The 12,022-nt window shown below is 48.7% G+C and overlaps 3 protein-coding genes across 3 annotated transcripts; 2 read left to right on the forward strand and 1 right to left on the reverse strand.

Moving 5' to 3' along the window:
• Positions 1–3,343: 3,343 nt before the first annotated feature.
• Positions 3,344–5,060, forward strand: L228DRAFT_268319 (FAD/NAD(P)-binding domain-containing protein; the record flags this gene model as incomplete). The annotated part of the gene is made up of 4 exons (XM_018335114.1): positions 3,344–3,859; positions 3,916–4,358; positions 4,441–4,626; positions 4,691–5,060. The coding sequence occupies 4 exons, from the start codon at positions 3,344–3,346 to the stop codon at positions 5,058–5,060; spliced, it is 1,515 nt and encodes a 504-aa protein (XP_018188507.1).
• Positions 5,061–6,418: 1,358 nt separating this feature from the next.
• L228DRAFT_247377 (hypothetical protein) lies at positions 6,419–7,388 on the forward strand. The gene has a single exon (XM_018332629.1). It carries the CDS (start codon positions 6,542–6,544, stop codon positions 7,355–7,357), a length of 816 nt encoding a protein of 271 aa, XP_018188508.1. The 5' UTR covers positions 6,419–6,541; the 3' UTR covers positions 7,358–7,388.
• A 49-nt stretch (positions 7,389–7,437) lies between these two features.
• L228DRAFT_247378 (DHHC zinc finger membrane protein) lies at positions 7,438–9,693 on the reverse strand. Its single transcript, XM_018332630.1, has 5 exons — positions 9,155–9,693; positions 8,575–9,103; positions 8,380–8,503; positions 8,288–8,328; positions 7,438–8,231 (listed from the first exon to the last, which is right to left on the reverse strand). The coding sequence occupies exons 1-5, from the start codon at positions 9,279–9,281 to the stop codon at positions 7,586–7,588; spliced, it is 1,467 nt and encodes a 488-aa protein (XP_018188509.1). The 5' UTR covers positions 9,282–9,693; the 3' UTR covers positions 7,438–7,585.
• Between the last annotated feature and the right edge of the window lie 2,329 nt (positions 9,694–12,022).

Consider the following 12,022-nt stretch of genomic DNA (forward strand, 5'->3'; position numbering starts at 1 on the left):
TCGTGAGGATTTATTCCTTGTCACTGCATAAAGTATATCACGTTCCGGTGCATGGGTATTTTTTCTTCGTATTCGGTGGTTATCTTTTCGTTTCTTTTTTCATGTTTCCTTCAGATAGCATCTCCATCTTTCCCTACATATCTTGTACCCACAGAGGTACAAAGTATGTTACATGTTCAGGATAAGCATTTTGCGGGTGAATAGAAATTAAATGAGTCAAAAGCAATGTTACTAGGCCTAGGAGATGTATGTCGGAGTTTTTTCGGTTGGGTGCAATCGAGTTCGAGACAGAGTACGTGACAAAAACATGACGGAACGTTTGGTAGGTACTGTCTTGCAGAAGCAAAATACCTACCGTCGGAAGGTTCCGAGTTCGGAGACGGCCACCGCCTTGCCCCCATCTCAGATCGTAGTATAAATAATACTGTACGATCTAGACTCTAGTCCAGGGCGGAGGATTACTACTGCACATGGGATCAGTGATCGGCGGTGAAAGAAGAGGCACAGACAGTATGGATGGAGGAGGGAGGTGCTCTGCCTGTCTGTGCGGAAAAGTCTCTGAACACGGAGATTTTTCGTTTGCAACGGCGGCGAGCGCGGTGTTTCATCCCGACGTTGGGGTGAATTATCTTAGGTATAGGGTAGGTGATGAATGATCTGTCATATATGATACTTGCGGTGCCGATGGATTACAGTGCTATACACGTATACGTCGTTTGTAGAATCTGCTCCGTATCATGTCTGCTCATAATGGCCAGCTACGACGTTGTTCGGAAGAAGGGAGAGGGAGAAGAAAAGAAAAAAGAGACTTGTGCCCAAGGAAAAGGTTCGGCTCGGCTACGGAGCACACCAACCTTGGCATTTGACATTTGGCAGATGGGTAAGCTTACCGAGGCATTCGTTATGTTAATTCCCCTCGTGCGGTAACCTAGGTACCTGTCATGCTTTTGACTGACACTTTTCCCTTGGCGGGCCCCATTTTGCTTGTTGCCCGCCCCACCTTGTCTGCGCATTCTCTCAATTTCTCTCACCTTTCCCCGACCTCCCTTCCTCGCTGCTCATCATGCAACTCTTCTCTACCGATTCGTCAAACCAGGTATTGCAGTACCAGGGATTGTGTCGGTAGTAGTTCTCTTATTTGTCGCTCAACTGAGCCAACGAGAGGTTAAGTGAAGCCAGACGGGGCGGGTTTACGGAAGCCAGTCGGCGGAAACCGTTGAGCCATTGGGAACTAGAGAGCAAACGCTAAAGCCTCACTAAACCGCAGCGAAAGGGTTCTCTACGTCCCCACTATCGTCTGTTGGTCTGCCTCAGGCCAACTCGCTATTACGGTTAAGGCATCCAAATTGTCAGAGGGCGCCGTCGACTACAACGGTTACCCAACTCCCGCACGGAGAGCTACTGAGCTCGCTAGACTGGGGGGTTTCCTGTCTACCATCACCAAACGAGTACAGTACGCTCCATATACATCGTAGGACGCGTGTCGACTACTGCAGGGGACACTTTAGGCCCGTTTACCTTCTACCCGCCCCATCCAGGGAACAGGGCGTGAGGCCCATGGTATCCCTGAACGGGGATTATTTTTCTCTTTCTTCTTTGTTCGTCAAGTGTTTTTTTTTTTTTTTTCTCTTCCCTTTTCAGCCAGTGCGCTTTTGAATTGTGCCAAGGCTTGGCTAACGTTTAACGGTCTGGTTGTTGTCTAAAAAGATGTGGGACCGAGGTTAAGCTGGCGACACGTTCGAAATAATCTGACGATGATGACCTCTTTGGTCGACAAATTACGGAGTACAATCACCGTCCTAACCCTGTTTACCGATAGCTTCCCCGACTGTCCTCTTTTTGGACGGGCATAAGGGAATGGTTTGGCCGGATGCTTTGTTCTCGTTGCGTTTCAAGGCGTCTTTTGTGGCCAAGGTACCCGCGCCAAAGGTTAATGTCTTGCAGCGTGGATTGGATATACTAGGGTTGAAACAAAGCGCCCATCTCAAGGACTCGTGCACTGGACATTGGCCATGTCAATAATGATGCCCGTGCCCTGGCAGTGGCTTTATTCTGCAGGGACGATTATGCATGATGTGATTTGTGGCTTTTGAAAAAGTGAGTTTTGAGGATGATTCGGCAGGGCTGCTGCTTTGGCCGACCAAGGTTTGTATCCGGTCATTCGACCCAGAGCCGAGTCTCTCAAGTTCTTCACTTTTTGAAGGGGCGCCTGTCCCATCCGTGACTGGTCTTTCTTGGGGGGAAGATATCCTGAGCCCGGTAGTTTGGTGGACCCATGGCATTATTACTGCACGGAGGGTACGGAGTATTATCCTTCGCATTTTACTTTGCTCTCATTCGCCTTTCTTTGAGCCGGCTGCTCGCCTGATTACAGTACAGAGGTACAAGAGGGTCTGTTCTCCTACTCCTCACTTGTCTGTGACAAAAAAGGTTCGTGGATGGGTCGACCCGACGTCACGGAACCATAACGACGGGCAATGACACTATCCCAAGCTATATTGCGCACTACGGGCAAACTAACGGTGCTCCTCCAAGCTTTGGCAAAGGAAACTCGTTTGGGAACGCCCCCCCTCCCGCTCCACTGCCGCGACTTTCATCCACACCACGACCCTTAGTCGTCCCTACTCGTTTCCACCACTCCCCACTCGCACTCCTTTCGGCTTCACTCTTCGTCACTGGCCCTGGTCAGCCAATGCTCAGAGATCACGCCGAGCATGGACTGAGCAGGAAAAATTTCTCTCGCCCGCAACGCTGATTTCCCGGAATGCCGGACCGAGCATGGATGGAACTGGATCTCCAAGACAGCAATGGCTCGGGTCGATGAAGCCATGCGACACATTGCCTACTGGGCCTGGCAATGGCGTGGCACGGTTCTGGCCCTCATCGCATCGTCTACGATCGGCATGCAGGAACTGGACCGTATAACTTACTCTATGGCCGTCGCGTGCCCGATGGGGACGCTGCTGCTCGTCCCCACAATAATTGCAAGGACGGAGGATCCCCGACGAACGAGTATGGAATGTTGGCCGTCGTGTCTGCGTGTGTGTCATGTTGGTTTCGGCCTCTTTTGTTGCTTTTTAATGAATCCCCCCTCCCCCATGTCCATTACTTGATATTCCCAAGACCCCAAATATTTCGAGTTCCTCGGCCCGCTTTTTTTGAATATCCCCCGAATGTGATCTCCATCTCGACTTGCCGTCATTGTTTCTTATAGAGTGATAGAAACCAATTGACCACGAAACAAGGAGTAAACAAACGTCCCGGGGCATTGAAACTGCCTGTCACCGCTACCTTTTGACGAACCCAATTGTTTTGGTGATCTGAGAGATCATCATCGGTCATCATGCCGTTCAAGGTTATTATTGTCGGGGGTGGACTCGCCGGATCACTCTTGGCCAATGGCCTCATCAAGAACAATGTCGACGTGGAAGTGTTCGAACGAGATGTAGCCTATTCGAAGCGCGAAGGATATCAGATTCGTCTTGGCGCCATGGCGCTCTCCGGCCTGCATACCTGCCTCAGTGAGACGGCTTGTCGAGAAATTATTGGCAAGTTTGGACGCAGCGGTGGACAAGTCTATACGACGCCCATTCTCTACAGCACCGATCTCACCCCGCTTCGAGGTTTCAATGGCAAGAGCCAACCCTACCACAGAAGCGCACCGATTAGCCGTGTCATCTTGCGAGATGCTCTGGCAGAGCCATTGATCAAGCAGAATGTCATTCGATACGAGAAGAAATATCTTTATTCAGAGATTGTCCGCGGCCCGGATGGCATGGACAAGGTTCATGCCTTTTTTGAGGACGGAACTGTGGCAGAGGGTGATATGCTCGTTGCAGCAGATGGTTCAGGATCAAAGGTGAGATTTTCACAGCATGGCTAAAGTAGGAACTTGTCTGACTGAGACATTTACAGATTAATACTGAAGCCGGCCCTGACAACATTGTGGATAAACGGGATCGTTGTGGGTTCTTGGCCAAAGGTCAACTTCCCAAGGAGACGCTCCGAAGACTTCCTCATCAACTTCGTGCGGGTCCATTGGTGATTGAAGACGACGGCGTTGTCTTTATAGCCTCGGCGTATCTGCCGGATAAGCTCAAGAGACGGGCTCCGCGTCCCGCTCATCTAGCGCCCAACTTTGAAGATTTTGAGCGAGCAACAACGTCATCCGTGAAGCAGGTCTCGGTGCGATCACTCGACTCATGCTCGAGTGATGAGACCGACTTGAGTTTCGACGAGAAAGCTGCAAGTCTCATGTGGAACATTAACATGCCCACTGACCGAGTCCCCGAGAACCTCGAGGCCGACGATCCGGTCGAACGTCTCATTGACACCATCCGGCATTGGGATCCTTCAGTGTACGTATACGATTTTCCTTCGTTGGATATTGTTCCCTTGCCGCACCTTGGATTAGTGGCTCTTTGCTTACCATGGTTACAGACACGAGATTATCCGTTCAGTCTCACGCGAGGAACTGTATCAATTCTACGGTCGAGTCGGCTGTAGTCCGACCCTAGACTGGCGAGAACGCTCAGGCGGTGGTTCGGTCAACTCTAGAAACCCAAAGAAGGGCCATCCTAGAATTTGGTTTATTGGAGATTGTTTCCACCCCATGCTTCCGACTCGGTTTGTCTTCACCATCTCTTTTTCGTCCCTATTGTTTTCGCAATGACTGACTGACCCTTCTTAGAGCGATGGGCGGAAACCAAGCCATGTGTGACGCCGGTGAGGTTTGCAAGTACATTTCCAAGCTGGCGCACCAGAGCAACCCTATCAACAATGAACTCCTCGAACGATCCGTCTTCAATTACGAAGCCGGCATGATTCCGAGAGCATTTGAGTGGGTCGAAAAGTCCAATACCGCCGGTGGGGTCCGCCGCACCTTGAGCATCCTCAAGGCAAAGAAATCCCATTCGAGCTTCCGACTCAATTCGATCAAGGGAAAACTACAACTCTTCTTTGTACACCGCGCCCACGAGGTCGATGCCGGGCTCGGTGTCATGCTCCGGCGGCTGGGCGGCAAGCGCGACAATGGCGGCGACTTTGATTCATTCAGATGATCGTTCCATTTTTTATTTCTCTTAACCACGCTGATTTCAAGTATCCGTGTTTGCATTTCACGGACGTCTACTTCATTACATGGTGCATTATACTTTCGGGCATTTCGCAGGATCAGGCGTTTTATTAGATGAGAGCCTGGAGGCTTCTCTGACGAGATCATGTCGGCATGTCTCGTGTTTTGTATATTCTTTGGTGGTTTTCTCGTTTTGGTTTTAAAGATACTCCGTGGGACGTTATTGGATTGGTGTTGCATGGACTGTACACTTGGACTGTACATTTTCCTTGGTAGAATTATACCTACCTAAACTAGCTTGTATTACAATGCATGAGTCGACGCATGAGGTCGTCGCCCAATGCATATGTCGATTATTCCTAATATCTATTTCACTAACTCTTTACTTTCCAGTATTTTGTTTTGTGTCTTCAGTCACTTTGTATGACTTTGTATGGTCAGTTACATCATGTTGGTTTCCGAGAGAGTAAGTCAGCTGTTATGGGCTAGTACGCATCACGATACCAACTGGAAAGTTGACAACTAACCTTGGGTTTTGTACGGTAGTTTTACCCAAGTTAGGTGGTTTAAGCTTGTATATACATTTACTCACATCTGCTACATCCTTTTATAATCTACTCCTTCTCCTTCTTCTTCTTCTTCTTCATCTTCATCCCTCTATCCATCAATCCCATTCTTTTTTTTTTTTTTTTTTTTTTTTCCGGTTTCGGGGTTTCTCAAGTTACGCGTGAAGTGTCGAGCGTGTCAATTCCCGTGTGTAGAGGTGGAATACACGTCAAGGCTGATGGCTGATGGCTGATAAAATGGACAATCATAGTATTCACAGTATTCGCGGTCCACCGCCTCCGTACGCAGAGTACGCAGCGTACCCTACGTACCCAGGAGATCCAGGATACCCAGCGTAGCCAGGATTACTAGAGGACTTACGGAGTCATGTCTTGGAGGCAGAGGATGTAAGTCCAGCTTCTATTTTCTATTTTCTATCTTTTATTTTTTATTCTTTACTCCGCTGAACCAAGGTCGTATCATTTTGCTAACTCGTTTTTCCAAAAGATATGTGAAAAGAAATGCAAATCGCCTATAAAATGGCCAACACCAAAACACCATCGAGCGATAGATGTCGATATGGAAGCGTGTCGGTATCTGCATAGCATGCTTGTTAGTATTACAACTCGACATACTTCTACCGCTACTACTTCTTCTACGACTACTGCTGCCATTGCTGCTGGTGGTGCTACCTTTTCTTCTTCTTCATCTGCTGGTGCTGCTGTCGGTGTAATTGTTGGCGATAAAGAGGAGGAGGAGGAGGAGGAGGAGGAGGAGGAGGGCGGACCAAGTTGGTCGAGGAGGCCAAGTGAGTCAAGTACTGTACTTCATTATTGGAGTCCAGGACATGCAGGACCGGGACCGGGACCGGGGCCAGGCTCTTCTACCTTTCCTCCTCTTCCTACTACTCAAACAACAACGATGACAACTACAGCAGAAGCAGAAGCAGAAGCAGAAGAGGCAGAAGAGACAGCAGCAACGGCAGCTACTTCACTAGCTATACCGTGCAGTCTCAGCGTCAGCAGTCTCCGGCTGATACGAGGTTTCCAAAAACTAGGGACTTTTAGTATACCTGACGTTGAACCAGATGCAAAAATCAAAACCAAACCTCCGAAAATAGTGGACGACGCGGAGGGATTGCATGCGTACCTTACGACACTTATCTCTACCCATCCCAACCCCACAAGGCCCACAAAACATCCAACAAGTCATCCAACACAAGATCCCACAAGACACATAACAAAACACACAAAGAACACAAAAGCGACAACAAACGACAGCAGTGATGAACAAGAACCTTGGCATCCAGCTTCGACTACAGCGGAAGACTACATTGTATCCTCCATTTTGCAAAATTTACATCATCTGAGCAGCGGCCGTGGTTCTTCATCATCCACAGGAAGCCTATCGATTCAGATTCAGCTATTTAGCATTTCGGTGCTGGGTACAGCCCCCGACGCGCTTTTTAATCACAGCGACGTCGGCGGCACCACCACCACCAACACCGCCACCAGCAGCGGCAGCAGCGGCGGCAGCCAAGTACTCGTCTGGAGGTGGGCAAAGCCGGAGAGCGCGTATGACCGGAAGAGTGGATTTTGGGAGACAAAAATAGATGACGCGATTGATGATGGGGAGTGGTCGGGAGGAAGGGAACTATACCTATTAGTGCAAAGCGTGTCACGCGAGAGAAGGGAAGAGCTCAAGCATGGTAGGGTTGTTATCCAACTCGAGTATTAGAGTAGCTGGATAACAAGGGTTACAGTAGAGCTTTCTTTTTTTTTTACAACATTATTATTATTATTATTGTTGTTGTTGTTGTTGTATTATTAACAGAACAGAAACGAAATCCAAATGGGTACTAGTGAAAAGGGGACTGGAGCACCGACGCGCCAGTCGAAATCCCTATATTACACACCATGAATCCATGCAGGGCGCTGTCTAATCAAGCAGCTCAGCCATATGGTGTTAATGGTGACCATCTTGAGGCCATTTCCTTCCATTGACAGGTCCCCCCAGAGGCGATGTGCTCGGAAGGATTCCCGCCTCGGCACGGAGACGGTCTACAATAGGACCAACTGCGAACGCACTTTCGCCGCTTTCATGGTCTGTGCAAGGGCTATGCCGGACCGGAATGAACCAGTCATACCAGTGGTTGCCCATGACGGTCTTAAAGTTATTGTAGTAGCCCAGATCCCACGGGTTCTCGCCTGGCTTTGTGCGCAAAATAGCAAAAGTGCGGGGAGGTCCGTTGTAGTGAGGATTGTGAGTGGTAGTAGTGTTTGACGGAGAGCGCACAGATGCGTCAGGCGAGGTCGGTTGCGAGCCGTACATTCCTCGAGTTGAGTCATTGCTGTTGGAGTCCGCCATGGGCACCTGAAGGCCAGTTGTTGGTGATAGCGGATAAGTAATGGTGGACAAATCCAACGCTGTACCAGGACCAGAGCCTTGGGCAGGGTCTCTGCGGGGAAGCAGATCCGGTCGCGGGATGAATACGGCGAACCGCCAGACCTTGACGTTTTTGGTCAAGCTCTCGATTGTAGTGGAGTTTGTAAAAACCAAATGGAGAGAAGTGCCTGCCATGCCACCCGCGAATAGGCCAAATAGCCCAGCACTTATTGTAAGTCAGTTGTTGAGTCTGGTGTAAAGGGAGGAGAAAAGGCGACATACAAACCGAGTGTAACAGCCCAGTTGGCGTGCGTGTAACCTGTCTGAGGTAGGGTCAGAGTGGCATTCAAATATCGAACCCGATCAGGACATACCTCTCTACGCCGTTCCGCAACAAAGTATGCCATGAATATCAATACAAAAATACAAAAGAAGGTCGCGTATGATACGAATTGGATGAAGAATTTGAAGCTTGTTTCTGACACGATACCGCCGACCCTAAATTACAAGTCAGCAAGTGCCATCAATTCTCGCAGAGTGCCTCGTGAAACAAAAGGTTGAGAACATACCAGGGGCAGAAATGGTCCATTTTTCGCACACAGCGATCCAGCTCGGAGCAATGATGTGCTCGATCAGGCTTCCAATTCAGGCATTTCGAGCACCATGCTGGTCTACCATCGTTTTCACACAGAAAGATATTCTTTGTGTAGAAGCGCTCCAGGCCAGGCTGGGGTTCTGTAGGGGCATCCTCGGCCATAGCACCGCTCCATTCCCCATCGTTGTGACCTGTCACCTGCCTAGATTCTGCTTGTTGATTTACCCATGACCTCTGTGGGTTTTCCCGCAAGCTCCCGTTATCCGTCTCCGGCTGATGGTTCTGGTTCTTCTCGCCGCTATTTGACTTATTCTTTGGAGCTTTGCGCCATCGTGAGCCCCGCGGAACATATCCCGGATTTGTGAGGACCACCAAAACAAGTCGGAAGTAAGACAAAGTCATGCTGAGTAGCAGGATAAAATATAAAACAAGCCCGGCAATGGCGGCTCCCCGGCGCACGCCATGATTGGACTGAGATGGTGAAGGATGCAGGAGATAATTTACTGTCCTGAGGTCAGTCAAGCATTGAGACTTGGAAGGTTGAGCGGACAGACCACAGAGTAAGGCTACAAAAACCCAGGTGACATATCCAACAATGCCAACCAAGATAAACGGTATGACACGTGCAACCCAGACATTTGCAGTCTTTTGATCACAAAGAGGTTTAGCCTTGCCGGCCATTGACCTCCGAGGACGCTCGTCGCAGAAAAGAAAAAAGGCCCCCACTCGGCTTCTATTGATATTCTCCCTTAAGGTAAAAGGATATCATCTGAACGAAGAGGGTCGAAGCTAAGATATATTGTGCCGTCTAGAACAGTATGATTGCGGCTTTGGTGATATCGTGCCTATGTCCACATATCTGGCAGATTATGCAACGTTTCGTAAAATGCTGAAAAGTGCGCAGGCAAGGAAGGTTTCTTGGGCCGAGCTGGGCCGAGCTGGGCCGAATTGAGCTGAGAATGAACCTACAGCTAGCAAAAATGGGGAAACAGTACTGTACAAAAGAGAAATCAATTCTGCCAACAGAATGAGGAGAACTCTTTGATGCTATCAATGCTGGAGATGGAACAGATTCTGACAATGTTCGTTGCCGTTGTTTTCGACGATGCACCCGATGTCGTCGCGTGCATAATCATGAGATTATATAATCAAATGATTTGTACGTCATTGTATAAATTATGCCAAAGTTACTCGTACTTGTGCAGCACCGCACTATTGCTCCGCTTATGAGTAACTAGCACGTCCCCTAACTAAAGCTTAGTGCTCCCGGATCAACCATGACGTTTCTCTACTAACATCCTCCGATAGAGGCTTTATCGACCTCATGTCTTGGCTAGTTTCACATTTAGAAGCTCCAAGCTTCTCCACTACATGCACTTCTACGAGATTTTCTCCGCAATTGCAAATTTTCTATGGGGAGTCTCAGGAACCCTGAAACGCTCAGACCTCTGAAGGTTGAAAGGGCAGCCTCGGAGGGCGACAAGGCAACAATGAGGCTCAATTCAGCCGACGAGGCTGTATTAAAGGTGTCCTTTCCCCCACCCCCCCAGGAGCTCTTCGGATTCCTGATAATTTTGTGTCATCATTCCTGAATTCCTCCGCATAAGCACCAGCTTTTTATCCTTGTTAGCATCAAAATCGGCTCGAATAATGTACCAAACTCGTCATCAAATCGAGTGGCGGGAAGAACATCGTCAATACGGCTTTTGAACGATTCGATATCAATATGCCTAACAAGACATGGTCACACAAGGTTCTTGAATCTGTGTGGATAGTCTTTGCGCATACATCGTTTTGCCAAGGTCTACTTTTAGGTTTCACTGTTTTCTGGGTATCTCCGCCTTATCCGCTTTACACCCCGCATTCTCGTTACTCCGTAGTCCACTGGGACAACTTCTATTCTTACGGCGAAGCAGAAGACGTAGCTGAGCCTTGCATGATGCAACGAGAGGAGGCTGTAACTTTCTAGGCTGCAAATTTTCCCCGTGGTCTCTGTTCTTTTTTCACTGAATATCCAATACTGATTTCACAAATTATTCGATAAAGGGAATCTAATCCACCGGTCCTTTCAAGCCGTACCTATTATATCGCCAATCGCCGCAGAATAGTTTGGTTCCTGAATTGCTTGCTGTCATTTCGTGTGTGGCTGCTCGTTTTGATGCCATCCTGCTTGCATGCCTGTGGCATATCCTTATAGCCAGAGCTACTATACCTCTTCCCATATGTCAGAGTCACACGGCTCTTTGAGGACTTCTCGAACCGCTCATCATTGTTAACCTCTAGGAATGATTCTTCAGCGGATTTTACCCTATTGGGCGCGAACGACGTATCCGTGTTCGTCTCCGCTGCCAATACCTCGGTCATGCTGAGCGTGGGAAGTCTCTACCAGCACTACCAGCACTACCTTTCCTACACTAATCTTTATCTCCCTCCCACTGGCTGGAATAAATCGAAGCAGAAACCTCACCGCATCTATTTTTAGTGGCTTATACCATGCATACTGCTGCAGTTCCTTCTCCATTGGTGGTTAAATATAATTGCATATATTTCGATTTCTTTTTTTTTGTTTCTTTTTGCGTAGTTATCTGACTAAGGCACTGTCTTGCGATGCCTATTTGTCAAGTTCATTTTCACTTTCTGAGGCATCCCGCTTTGATACAAGGATCTGTGAAATTCAGCCTCATTACTCGAGTCTTGATTTTTTGTTTTCACAACCTGTGGCCGTTCAAACCTATGTTGCAACCCCTTTTGGGAAGAAATGCAAGATGAACCGCTGCCAAAATTGCCGCTTTCCTGAATTTCAGAATTCGTCTTGCGAAATCGATTTCTCACGTGTCCGAGTCTGTTCTCGCCGTGGCAATGAAGTGGCAGCTTAGCGCTTAGATTTCCCTTTCATTTCTTGGCGCTTTCCGCGAAGCATCTGATTTCAAGGGTATCGAGCTACAAAACGAGGCTTTGCAAGTGAGGCCAGTGAGACCCTCTCGGAGATTATGGCTGAGGCTTCATGGCGAGGTTGTGATATACGACGGATTGACTCTCAGTTAGTCATATCCAGATTCAGGGAGAGCTTCTCCTCATCAACGAACGAATTCGTTCCAGATCCATCACTTTCTAGATCGCAATACAAGGCAACCGCAGGTCTGATGACGGAATTACCGCGCTCGACAAGGGTCGGCCCAGGGCAGCCTTACGCCAAATGCATACGCACCTTAGGCTACAGAAAGGGGCAAAGCCTTTTGATGCACTGAATACTTCTGCCGTCGAAGAGGCAGTAAGGCGGTGTCAATCTGTTCGTATGATGCATGCCCCCCTCCCCCTTGTCTTACTGCCTAGCACAAGCCAACCTGGACATCCACTCTACCTCCTTTTACTGGATAAGCTTTTTTCTTTTGGCATGTGGGTGGCAGGGATACGCACATCTT

The sequence above is a fragment of the Xylona heveae genome, assembly GCF_001619985.1.
Source record: "Xylona heveae TC161 unplaced genomic scaffold L228scaffold_5, whole genome shotgun sequence".
Lineage (NCBI taxonomy): Eukaryota > Fungi > Ascomycota > Xylonomycetes > Xylonales > Xylonaceae > Xylona > Xylona heveae.